Below are 14,181 nucleotides of genomic sequence, written 5' to 3'. Positions count from 1 at the left end.
TCTATAAATATCTATCCATTTGAGAAAACAATTCTACTTTCTATAATATTAATTCAAACCTTTATGATTTGCTCATATCTCCATCCTAGAACCTGATCAAGAATTATATTCAGCAGATGAAAGCCTAGCTCTCATTGGAAATGCTTCTACTTTAATTTCTCATTCCCTTTCAGTAACTGGTCACCCTTATGTAGTCTTTTATGTGAAGACTTTAGAGAAAAATTAAGTTATTCATCTTTCTTCTATTTCATAACAGTGTGTTTCTTTCTCCCATTGCTTCTTGCCTGGACACATGCAATATTACCTAACTGGTCTCCAATACACCCTACTTAGTGCTACCAGGTTCATCATCTTCACATGTAACTCACATCATGTCAGGCTTGACTTGGTCTTCTTCCTTTCTGGTTCCATACAAATAACTCACTGGCAGTCAGATTTCCATAATAAGGATCTCATTTTATCTCTCTCATCTTATATCCTATTATTTCTATTTATTTATAATATATCCTAGCCAAACTTGAAATAGTCAATATTTCCAAATGGAAAATATTCTAAACATCCACATTCTTTTCAGCGTTTTCCCTGGTTCTTCTGCTATTTTCACTATCTTAATAACTGCCAATAAAAATTATATCTGTCCTTTTAAGTCTATCTCAATTACCACTGTCTTCAACCCAATTATAGTCTGTTTTTGGAATTTCCCCAGCCACTCTTTGATCGCATTCTTATTAATTCATTCTTCCTTCTAATATAATTATTTCTGTATCATTTGAATGCATCCATTGTTGAAATGTAAGTTTCTTGATGTCAATAATTGCTTATGCAAACAGAATGAGGAAATACATTTCAAGTCATGATATTATTATGTACAAAGTCATAGAGGTGAGGGCCAGTTTAGCAACCAGAAGAAATTGAAAATCTATACTAGAACCTGGTTTTAATATTAAGTTTTCCACGGCTCTTAAGGAATCTTATTTTTTAAAAATATAAAAAGGAGAGACTGATAATTTTGTACTGTATAATATTGCAGATAATTTACCAAAATGGGAATCTAGTTTCATTTCTTATCTCCATGAAACTTTCTGTGCTCATCCCCTGCCCCCCCCCCCCCCATGATATCAAACCCAACCACAGGAAAATGTCCCCAAGAACTCTAGGATAATCTGGAGAGTGAATGAGGGGGGTACAAGAGTGAAGAGAGCAATCTTATCAAGATTAATATATTATTTAAATATTGAATTTCATGAAATCTGTTAACTTTTCTTTGAGTTGTTTTTCCCCCCGTTATGCTACATAATTAAATTTCAATGAAGTATCTTGGTGGATAAAGCATTTGAACCTGTATGGATGTCCCTTAAGGTGTGAACAAGTTCAGATTTCTAGTATTTAATTTATTTCTAGGAAGTGGTTTAGGTTTGGATAAATGTATATCAAGGCATTAAGGAAACAGAATTCCAGAATTCACTCCTCTGCTGCTATATTCAGCTTTCATTCATCTCAATTCTATCCTATGAGCTGACAGGGGCTAAGTATTGGGGGCTGGATAAGTATGGAATAATCTTCTAAGTGAATTAGTTTTATTGGTTTACTTTAGGAAAACAAACCCGCAATGCTATGGATTTAGAAACAACATTTATATTTTAAAAGGTAAACATGTTGCCTCAAGGAAATGTGGTATTTGCTTTGCCCTGAGCTCCCAAACTTTATGCCTTGTAGCAATTTCAGTGGAAAAGATTGTTATAAAAGAGAGTTATTCTCTTTAGTAATCATCACCTTAAAATATGCAAGCTAATTATATAAATTACAAAATAGTATTGTCTATTAAAGTTTTGTCAACCCAAATTGAGATGAGAGTTCTAGATGCTTACTTTCTGTAGTGACACCCTTGTCCAGATTTTTATGAACCTGCCAAGGGCCCCTTTATATATATTTAGACATAAGTTGTTAATTAATACATACTTTCTATTTTCTAATAACCTCCTGTTGAGCTGATCAAGAACATGACTAGGAAACTGATATTTTAATTCAGATCATCTCTTTTAAAATATACTTTTGTTGTTGTTGTTTCTGAGTGCTTCATGCTAGTTCAAAATAAGCTTTTAAGTTATATAAGCTTTTAGGATGCCATGGTAGTCACCGTGGTGCATTTTTTGAAATGCAAATTTTTATGGTACAATAGGAAGTCTTTAGTGAGTTATCACAAAACTTTTGCCTTTCTGTTACAATTATGATTTCATTTTTATGCCTCTTCTTTTTAATAAAAGAGTGGCACATCCAACACTCTCCTGGGAAAAATTATGTTATCTAATATTATACTTTAGTGAACTCATTTTTTTTCCTTTCAGCAATACTGATGTGCTACAAATAGAGTTTTTCTAAAATAAATTAGAGGATATCTAGTTCACAAGTTTTTTTTTAAAATTTAATTCACTCTACATTGGAACATGCAATGAGATTTAATTATTAGAATCTTATTATGAAAGAATATAACCCTTTTTATATTCTATGAATTTTGGCATTGAATTAAGCCAACACTCATCTTAAAATTTTTTTTAGAACTGAAGACTGTACAATTTACCTTTTTTATTGTTGTCAGACAGAATTTGTAAATGGTAATTTATTGCATGGGTTTTTGTAATTTACATTATTCTTAGAGTTAGGGCATTTTAGAGTTAAAAATTGAAGAGTTGAAAGAAAGGAGCATCCCAATGCCAGACACTATCCTCTCAGAGGTTTCACATGGGAGTATTCACCTTGGTGTCCTCGGCCAGGACCTGCCTTCATCTGTATCTTAGTTTGTTAGTGGAATTTGTTAGTCCTTAGAAATGCCAATGTAAGCTGTACAGTTCTGTTGAGATTTTCCCCCAGAAAATCTTAAAACTGTTCTGATTCATATCACTATAGATTCTTGTTCTCAATTTCAACTTAGATTCTAAAATATGCATCTATATTTCTTTAATCATTTCTCTCTACCATTATGCATGTCAGATTTTTAATAAGTTGACTTTCTCACCTTCTACTTCACAGCAATGATAAATTTTAAGCTTCTTTAAACATCTGACCAGCAAATTAACAAAGCCACCCATAGCTATAACCAGCCATCCCTTCTCCCTTCTATTAAAATGGAAGACTTGTCTCCCCTCCAGTCTACGGATATTCTTTTCATTTTGCTATAAATATTACAATTTTCATACTTTCGGGATTCTCAACGAACTCATAATATCTATTACCCTCTCAAATGTATCTACTCTAAGTCAACTTACCATCAGTTATTTTCTGGGTTGCTGCAACCTCTCTTCATTTTTTTTTTCTTCCAGTCTTGGCTTTATCCCTCCCTATGTTGGTTTCCAAGTTCTCCACACCATAGCTAGAATTTTTATCCCTTGCTATCTTGGTTTCCAAGTTCTCCACACTGTAGCTAGAATTATCATTCTAAAAATTCAAATCTGACTCTGTAATTTCCTAAATTAAATCTTTGCTACTGGAAGTGAATTTTTAAAGATCTGTGTTCAAGTCAAAACTCAGAAAAAGAGCTATTTGACCTTCACAAGCCTAGGCTCATTATTCACTCCAAAGAGCATCCACAAGTTGGCTTGCAAGGATGATCACTATTATTCCCCAGCCCCATGTCTAAATGAGTATATCCTTTTAAAAATATGTTAATACCTTCAGTCACCAAATCTAGACAGTTTATAAGCTATGTTTCTTATGTATGAGGTTTAATAGGTAAACTATTTCTCTGAGAAAAAATCTTATTAATCTTAATTCTAAATTCTCATTAAGTCTCTTTGTGTTGTCTCCCCATGCATAACTTGCAAATATGAACTTATAAATTACTTTAACCATATCTCTTTTGTAACATATGAAGACATTGACTTTGAGAGAGATTAACGGACTTGTCCAAAGCAAAACAATGGAAGTTCCCAACTCCCCAACCATTGTGATTTCTGCTAGTTATTACTACATACATAGACATATAATCAAAATTTATTCTTCTGGTCCTTTGCATGTGGCAAATGTACTTAATTTTGAGTTAGGATACCCTTATAGTGTCAATGCTTTCTATTTAATTGCAAAAAAGGAAAACATTTTAAAAATTAAAGAGTACTTTATTGCATAATTATCATAAGGATAATGCTGATATTTCAACACATTGCCAATATTTTTTTATTTCTATATAAAACTATTTTTCTATGACAACACAACCTTTTTACTGGTTAATCTGTTTTCAGTGATTCAGTTTGTCAGTTTCTAGATACAGATAAATTATCTCCTTTTCTATGTCTTTTCCTTCCAGATCAATACAGTTTTTAATAATGAAAGTTAATATCATTTAAAAAACTGCTTTCTTATGCTCAATAACATAAAATATATAAAAAAGAATATTATTTAGATTTGAGAAAATCGTCTATGACCAGATATTAGTATTTTTAAAGAAATTACGACATACATAAGGGTAATATCAGATTGTTTTGAAAAGTAAACCATGAATACCTTTTTTCTTTTAATCCTTTTTTATAATGTTTTCCTTTATTGATTAAGGTATTACACATGGGTCCTTACTGCCCCATTGCCCCTCCTCCCCCAACCCCCACTCATGCCCTCACCCCCCTTTTGTCTATGTCCATTGGTTAGGCTTGAATACCTTTTTACAAAATAGTTTGGACACTTCATATTAGATAGAAAAAAAAAATAAAGAACTGAGAAACTAGAATCTGTGCAAAGAATTACAGAATACATGTTATGCTGACTGGCTTTAATTATGCTATATCTTTATACTTGTGTGTTGTTGTTTTTTTAATAAAGGAGGAAATATATGTAGAGAAGATGAGTTCCTTTGCAATAATTCCCTTTGCAAACTCCATTTCTGGGTGTGTGATGGAGAGGACGACTGCGGAGACAACTCTGACGAAGCCCCAGACATGTGTGGTGAGGCATTTTGCGGCTCTAGATCGCTCTCTCATCTCCCGATCTAATGCACCGGCATGAATCAGTGAAGTGGTGAAGGGACCCACAAATCCTGCTGCCCTGGGGTTAGGTAGATAAAGTGTAACCACAGATACAGCTTTTGTTCAAGTAACAAGAGATTACCCTGTTCAAAGTTTATGACTTTATGGAGAGCCCTCTTAAATCTGAACCTTCACATGTCAACACTGTTCACGAGATAGATATGGTCTGTCCGAGAGGATTTAGAGTAGTTGACCTTTGGAATTGAGTACGGTTCATATAAGGACTTTGGCATCATATCAAATTGGTACTTTAATCAAAAACAATTTTTTTGGCAGATAAGTACATGGAAATGTGAATAATAAAATTATGTAGTTTTACATAGCCCCCACTACTGAGGCTGAAGTTATTGAAAGACAGGAGAGCTATGTCTAGTATATTTTTATATTTATATCTATATGGATAAATCTATATAAAGACATCTCTTTTTAGACATATAATACACATGTTATACAGATAAGTGAAATAGGAACTATTTAATATTTAAATCTAAAAATATTAAATAACTTTAATGATTCTCCAAATTCAAGTTAATTTCTACTGATATTTGTCAGAAGAGTGCTTATGCAACGTAAAACTACAAATGTACAATTTTAGATCTTTAACATGAAGGTTTTATTATATTTGGTGAACATTTTAGTCCCTCTTTTCATTCTTTGTATCTAATCTCAGAAAGAAAGGTAATTTCATTTTCAATTTAGAGAAAGTACTAATTCAGATATAGCTTAATTGCACATTTACCAAGTTAAAGAATTCATAGCACAGGTGTATGTGCTTAAATTCTTTGTTCTATTTAGTGTGTCAAGTAAGACAGTATTCTTTTAAATAAATAATGACATTGACAACTGTTACAGTTAAATAAATTAAAAAATCCAAAATAAGTAGGCAACATTATTTGTTAAAAGATTTAAAGCTTGGAGAGTGTTCTTTGTAGCTATAACTGAGGAGAGATACAGCTAAATTTCCATTTCAACTTTTTACATAACCTTACAGAGTCAACTCTATAGATTCAGTGAGAATTACATTGTTTCTGAATTATAATACATGAAGAAATGAGTTTATCTACCAAAACCAAGTCAGAACCTTTTATGCTTTTTTTCCCCCTTCTATTATCTATTTCACATCAGCATAAAACTAGTGGGTGAAAGGAAATGTTTGGTAACTAATTAATTATGGGAGTGGAAGGGACAACCACTTCCCTGGCCAGGGGATGGTTCTCAGTGACATGCCACACAGCTGCTGAAAAACTTGTAAACTCTGGCTAATTTTTTTAATTCCCTCAGTCATTGGTACCAATATGGAGTCAAATTCTTATGTGCTGGAGAGTGCTAAAAAAAAATCGGGATTTAAAAACATAGCACATGGTCCTTTTTACTAGGAGATTTTTTTTTTTTGCATAAATAATGTTTTCCATACATTATATTTTAGGCAATGGTAGAACTAAGTAAAAGGTACAGCAAGGTAGGGAGAATAGGATGAACTCTGCCTAAAGAAAAATTCTATCTCTAGAAAGAAGGAATGGTTTCTGAAGAGTCAGGGGGAAATGAGGTGCAGAAAAGGTGGGGAAAAATAGTTTTAGATAGGACCAGAGACTCCTCTATTATTAAGATTTTTTTAAATGAGTTGAATAAATTGATTGACTTTGTGTAGATGTGCAATCATTTAATTATACAATAACAGATTTCCCATCCCTTAATTTTTACTTTTTTTGTGAGTGCCATCAGAAGCATATTCATATATAGAATGTGGAAGATTGGTGCTGTAGGGAAGTTGGAAAGAAATGCAAATTTGAATCATTATAACAAAGTGAAAAAGAGTGACATGGCTAGATATATGTATAGGATTTCAAGTAGTATTCCGGGCCCATCTGCCATTGATACATATTCATATCTCTTGTATCAGTTAGCCTTGTGATATGATCATCTGCAACATTCCTGAACTTCCCAGATGCAAACCATGGGCTAGCAGATGGGTTACTCATCTAAGTTTGTGGGATTTTTAGATAACTAAGATTAAAAAGAGAAAAGGGCCAGAAAAATTCAGATTATTTGAACAAAAAGTTCCCTAGTTTCTAAGTGAGTGCTTGGAACAGTGTCCAACATATAATAAGTTATCAGTAAATATTTACCCGAAGAGAATATTAAGAGACGAAACATGGAAGGTAATGTCATCAGACATGAAAATGAATATAAAAAAGGCATTGGAAAATATGGAAAAGGTAGATGTATCAATGGGGTAAAGGCTGAGATTTCAACTAAGGCTGAAAAAGTGTCAATGAAACTGCTTGAATTTAAAAGTTGGAAAAGTACCAGATTACAATCAGAAATTGGAGCATTCATATTAGTGGTTTTGTAAACGAAGTACTTGGAGAAAATAGCAAGTTCAACTATGCCCTAGTATAATGGTGCTCCTATCTGCAAGCAGCAGAAACTTCTATTGGCTGATTTTCTTAAAAGTTTGTTGAAATCTTTCAATGTCTACAGCCTTCTTAGAAGAATGGATGGCCTAAATAGATTAAGTAAAAGGAAATTTAGTTTGAGAATCTTAAAGAGCTAAGAGGCCCACTCATTGGATGGTTTGCTTATTTGCATGTTGAAATCATCTAGGATGTGGAATTAATTTAGATGAAAGGTAAGTATTACAATCTTCAGTGAATTAAAAAAAAAAGTGATGTTTGTGAAGTTGATGAGGAAATACCAATAAGAAAGAGGTATAATCAAATGCTTGACCCCCAAAATAGCAGTTTTTGTTTTTAGTTTATTTTTAAAATAGATCGTGAAAATATGGTAATAAAATTCTGGAAGCTGTAGTAGGAAACTAGGATATCTTCAAACATGAAATAACATGAGGTCTGAGCAATTTAAGAGACATTCCTAAAATACCTATAGGGAGGAACTATGCTTGGAGTAACAAGCAGATTTTAGTTAAAGCAGTAAGTCAGCAAGGAGGAGAGAGCATAGTCAAGGACCTGATAAAGTAGCACTGCTACATGTCAGAGTACTTACTCCTTGATCCTGCTTGACTATGCCAACTGTGGGGTGCACGGGTCCTCTGGCAGGAACTGGACCTTCATGGACACCGGGTACGAGATGGAGGATACATGAAAAGTAGGAACATAGAAGAGAATTTATTATAGACCAAGTAGCCATCGCTAACAAGGAGCCATCAGATATAACAGTTCTTCAGATTAGCTTTACAAAGCAGCAGCGGCAGCCAACAGGAGCCCTGACTAACAAAACAGCCCAACGATGTAGCCATGCATCGGCCGGTCAATAACACATCCTTATACTAATCCAGACAAAAGAGGCTTCTTACCAAACAGTCACATCAATATTTGGGTTATAGAAAAGTACACCTGCTCAGTGCATGCAGTAAGATTGCTATTTTCTTGCTTTTGCTCCTGTTTTTGGCAACTTGGCCTTGAACCTCTGGTGAACTCTGATTAGGGTTTCCACTCTCAAAGATTAAGAGGGATAAAAGATAAGCCTGTAAGAGTTGCATGGATAAGGCAAAGATAAGTCTATTATACCATGCAATTTTTCTCAAATTTTATTCTGAAAGTGATAGGTAAGTCTAGAAGAAATAATTAGGTGAATGTGGTAGGTGGATTGTTGTGGTGGCTTTTGGAAAATCTTGAGTTGGGCAGTAAAACTGAGACGTTTAGGGTTCTACTACAGTCCTGTCAGAGATAATAAAGAATTGCACCATTGTGATTATAATTGGTATGCATGAAAAGAAGAGGACAAGTTTGGGGACAGATGAAGGTCAATGAGAGGAATAGATTTAGAATAATTCCAGAAAATGGCTATGGTAGGCCACTAACAGAACTATGGAAATAAGATAAAACTTATGTTTGGGGAGAAGGGAGTTGAGGAAAGAAGAGAAGGAATTGAACTTGTTGAATTTAAAATTCCTGTGGGAATGTTCTGTAATTAATTGTGAAATGCTATGATTGGATATCAAGTTGCAAGTCTTGAGGGTATAGAGTCAATGAAAATATCTAAGCAGAGAATTTAAGAGTGAGAACATGAGGGGACCAAAGAGAGAACCCTGTAATATTTTATGAGGATGAAGAGTCATTATAAATGTTTCCTAGTTCATGGGTGGAAGTCTTTTGAAGAGATAGTGATAGAAAGGACAATAGAATTCCCTGGCTTCCATTACCATCTCTTTAAGTTTCTCTTTCTATCTCTCTCTCCCTCTCTCTCCCTCTCTCTCCCTCTCTCTCTCTCTCTCTCTCTCTCTCTCTCTCTCTCTCTCTCTCTCACACACACACACACACACACACACACACACACACACACCAAAAAAAAAATAAATAAATAATAATAATAATAAACTGCCTATCCTGGTCATTATGGCTCAGTTGATGCACAGAAGGGAAAGCAGTTTGATTCTCAGTCAGGGCACATGCCTTTGTTTCAGGTTTAATCCCTGTTTTTTGTTTTTTTTTTTGTGTGTGTGTGTGTGTGTGTGTTTTGTTTGTTTGTTTGTTTGTGTTGGGGGATGTGGGAGGCAGCTGATCAGTATTTCTCTCTCTATTTCTCTCTAAAATCAATTAAAAAACATGTTTTAAAAGGATGAATAAATTAAGATCATGTTATGTGCCTCAAATACATAACTACACATTTTTTTGACATAGAGTAAGAAACCCAGCTAGAGTATTATTGATATTTTTTCTTTAAACTGAATGCCCTACTTTCAGTTTTGGGTTTGTTACATATGCTTGCTGAAGCTCCATTTGCTGTGAAATTGCTCTTTCAGATAGCTAAGTGTCCTGGCATGTTGTATAAACCGAAGGCTTAAATTAATTTGGTACACCAAGTGAAGGCGGCTAAGATACTGCATCTGGAAATGAGACCAAGAAATTTGTCTCTTTTTCTTATTTCATTCAACATTTCAGCTGTGCTCTCTTTTCTGTAGTTAATATAAATAACTAGGATCACAAGCTTCTATTATCACACATTTTTCCTAGTATCTACAAGTAGGCAATTTCCATAACAAATGATATTCAGAGAAGCTAGATTATGGATTTGAAAAGAAAGAAGAACCTAAAAGAAAGACAAAAGATGAATAGTTCTTCAAAAGTCAGTGTATCCAATGGAGCTGCTTTGTTTGTTTCTGTTTTGTTTTCAGTCAAATTTCTTTGCCCACCCACAAGACCTCACAGATGCAGAAATAACAGAATATGCCTGCAGCCCGAACAAATGTGCAATGGGATTGATGACTGTGGGGACAACTCAGATGAAGATCACTGTGGCGGTAAATCCATTTAGTGTGAAATAATTCATGAAGTGACAACTATAAAATAATAAAATGATTTTAAAGCTCAATTTAAAAAAAAAAAAAGGAAAAAGGTTTCATGTGTATGTCTGAGGGTAGATTTTTAGACACTTGTTTATCTGACAGAATATGAAAATAATCCAGTAACATTTTCTTTGCATAGTAGCGCTGTGCAACTTAATCCAGAATCTCCACTAGTCCCTAAATCTTCTGATGGGTACTTTATTAAGGAAAATACTGTGTAAGAGAAATAACACAGTGGTTTTAAAATGTTCCATAAAAGACCTCCTTGGGTGGGATTGGGCTTGCATTGATTGCATTGATGTGCACCCCAATCCCTTTCTCACAACTCTGAAATTAAAGACTCTTAAATCAAAAGTTTTACTGAAGTATGTGGCAAAATTGGTGACAAATACTGACTTTTTTGGTCTGTGGTAGTTTATAGTACTTAAAAAAATCCCTCTCAGGATTATATTCACACATTTTCCTGTGGAAATATGGTGGTATTTACTGTAAGGTAAATACACTGTTATGTTATAAAAATCAACAACATTTCAGAAATTTAAAATTTGGCCCCAAGAGCTTCAAATAAAGGATTGTGGACCCCTGTGTTTTTATAGTATTTAGGAAAATATTAGAATTGCTATCTTCTCAATAAATTTGTTTTGATTTGATGAAATACCAATTATTTTTAATGACTGTAGGTAAGCTTACATATAAAGCAAGACCTTGTAAAAAGGACGAGTTTGCCTGCAGTAATAAAAAGTGCATACCCATGGACCTCCAGTGTGACCGGCTGGATGACTGTGGAGATGGTTCCGATGAACAAGGCTGCAGAATGTGTGAGTTTCTTTTCTGTTCAGGTGCAGTGACACACAAGTTCAATTTTGGCTTTATTATGAGCAAATTTATTTTACTATTCTGAGAAAAATATTGCCTTTAAAAATGTGCTTAAGTTATAACATTTGTTAAGCTTTAACCAAAGCAGATATGAACATCACTTATAAGTTAATATCTGAAAGTGTGAGGTGGGAAAGGCTGATTTTTGCTACGAGTGACTTTGTTGGAGCTGAAGCTGAGGGCTCAATATCCAAACACAGACTTTGACGTTCAGCAAAAAAAAATCTATATCACTTAATATTTTAGTTTATAAAATGTAATGTTAAAACTTTTTTGAATTTTCTAAGCATTGATATTTCCTAACTGATGATAATGGTCTTAATCGTTTTTCAATGTTTTAAAATTTTAACCTATTTCCAAATTTTCTTAAAGAGACCATCATTATTTTATTCAGTTAGAGTACTATGGTAATTGAGTTCTTAGACCTTGACTACTAAGCATTTTGTATTTAGATAATGTTTGACATTTGATTTTTAATAAGAAAATGATTGAATTTAAGACCATAAATTAAGGTCACTCATAAAAGCCACTAAATATGTCCTACTTTTGAGTCTTTTATTATTTTCTTATTTATGCATCTAAGTTGTTCCTCACTGGTTGATGAAGTAATGCACATCAGGATATGGCCACATAGCTCATTCATAATATAATTCCACTTGTGTAATTTAATTAATTATAAACTATTCAATAGTTAGTGGGGATTAATAATGCATACAATTTTGATAATGAAGTTCTCATATTTCTCAATAATTTGAGTTGTTTAGGCAACATAGAGATAACTTAATATTATCCCTGTAACATTTTGTCTTTATTTAATTGCATTCAAAAATGTTTTCCTAGATGGGAGACAAAGCAGTGAAATATAACAAGTATCTTTGGAAATACATATATCTCAAAGTCCTTCCTAACCTATATTGCAGCCCAGGATCACTGGAACATGTTACACACTCAATCCTCATATGTGTCCCTGTAAAAGTTTAAGAACTGCTGGTTGTGCCTACCTACTCAAGTAGCATGTAGATATGATTATGTCCCTGAACACTGAGTTTAGTTTAAAAATAAATGGCTACAACTCTAGGTAAATTTTAGGAAATGTTTAGTAATTAGAGAATATGCCAAACTCATACATCATAATACTGTACAGAGAGCTTGTCATTAGAGTCATTTATTTTTTTAATTTTATTTTTATTGTTGAAGATATTACAGATGTGCCCTTTATTCCCCCATTGACCCCTTCTAGCCCCAACCTGCCCCCACCCAGGTATTCACCACACTATCGTCTGTGTCCATAGGTTATGCATATACATTTTTTGATTAATCTTTTCCCACTCACCCCAACCCCAAGACATGGAAGCATGGAACAGACTGTTGAATCTAAGAGAACCTTTGATTATTGACTTCCTTTTAGAAAATAGTTTAACTTGATAACAGTTTGGTCTAAACTGCATTCAATGTAAATGAGTTCAGTTTTTATCTTCTTCTTTACCTTTAAAAGAGAAGAGGGCTCATATGGAGAGAAGACCATGATTTTATTAACTCAAAAAGAGTCATCTAGGGAAAAATACATATAATTTTAAATTAAGAACAAAAGTGAACTCCTACTTCAGGAATTAGAGCTTTATTAACGTAGATCATATTTTTTTAATCCCAGCTCCCACTGAATATACCTGTGAAGATAATGTGAATCCTTGTGGAGATGATGCATATTGTAATCAACTAAAAACATCTGTTTTCTGTCGCTGCAAGCCTGGGTTTCAGAGAAACATGAAAAACAGACAGTGTGAAGGTATAGTACATTTCCTCAACAGCTGGCTCTTAAATCTTTAGGTTATAAAAGACTCCCAACGCTGCTAAATTGGAAGATGACAGGGGGATTGATTTTCATCAAAACGGTGTGTATCTGTGGGTTACCAGTTTACTTAGAGAGTGAAAGTCCCTGGGGTCAAGAGCCTGTTTGTTTTTCCTGCTCAGCTAATCATTTCTGAGGCTACAGAGCCCTGTCTGTAGCTGATTCAGACCTGCAGGAATTTCATTAGTGGTGTTACAGTTCTGTTTTGAAATGCAAGCAACGGAATTGCTGGTTCAGGAACCATTGCGGAATTAGAGGCACTTCATGAAAGAGCATGCTTATGATAACCCACTTCTTTTCCGTCCTGGCACTTTCGGTAATGCAACAGGCAATTCACTTTTAGAGAAGTGTGGGCTTTTGTCCTAACACCCTGTAGTTTGTATTGCCAAGAGGTGTCTTTTAAAATTCAAAGGCAGGATTTAAATAAAGCTCTGTCAGCTTACTTGAGATCATTTAAAAATTGAGCATGTAGGATAGGCAGAATCTCATGGTAAGTTATATGTAAATATAATTTAAATCAGGACTTTAACTATAGAGCCATGAAATACTATATGCACTTTCTGCAAGTTTCTTCATTAAAATTGATATTATTGTGATTAGAGCCAAACCTAAATCATCTCCCTGGCTCATCCAGGATGAATCCAAATCTTAAAATGCTTTCACCTACCAGATTCCTTTACTACTGTCCTTGTTATTCTTGGGTTAAAACGGGGGTGGGGAGCAGATAAATAATGTAAATCAAGATGGAATTACTGAAATAATTAAACTCAGTCCAAAGGGAAAAAAGTGTAACCATGTCATATTTATGTAAATTTTGAGTTCTATACTTGTTTGAATTTTTCATGACATGTTATTTCTCCATCAACATGGAACACTGAAAACTGGCAACTTCTTCCTTTCTTTTAACAAAAAAGCAAATTATTTCTCAAGGCTAGAATATTTCTTGCTTTTTAGAAACCACCTATCATTGTACATAAACACAGAAATACTATACACGCATGACAAGCACAAAATCTCTTCAAGATTTCAATATCAAGTAACATTAATTAGTTCATATTTATTTGGGCTGTGTTTCTTGTATATACTTACAAATTTAGAAATCCTATTCTGAAAATTTTCCTTATTTTTAGTTATAGTTCATG

General features: G+C 33.8%; 1 protein-coding gene across 1 annotated transcript in view; it reads left to right on the top strand.

Annotated features, from left to right (window-relative positions):
* Nucleotides 1–14,181, top strand: part of LRP1B (LDL receptor related protein 1B) — a 1,553,318-nt gene that overhangs the window by 1,430,281 nt on the left and 108,856 nt on the right. The window contains exons 72-75 of the mRNA XM_084892846.1: nt 4,807–4,929; nt 10,144–10,269; nt 10,995–11,132; nt 12,842–12,976. Of these exons, the coding sequence (XP_084748972.1) occupies nt 4,807–4,929; nt 10,144–10,269; nt 10,995–11,132; nt 12,842–12,976 (522 nt within the window). The remainder of the gene's footprint in view (nt 1–4,806; nt 4,930–10,143; nt 10,270–10,994; nt 11,133–12,841; nt 12,977–14,181) is intronic.

The sequence above is a fragment of the Pipistrellus hanaki genome (genome assembly GCF_964339955.1).
Source record: "Pipistrellus hanaki genome assembly, chromosome: 8".
In the NCBI taxonomy this organism is placed as follows: Eukaryota; Metazoa; Chordata; class Mammalia; order Chiroptera; family Vespertilionidae; genus Pipistrellus; species Pipistrellus hanaki.
Note: the sequence above shows the minus strand (reverse complement) of the source record. Positions and strands in the feature narration are given on the sequence as shown.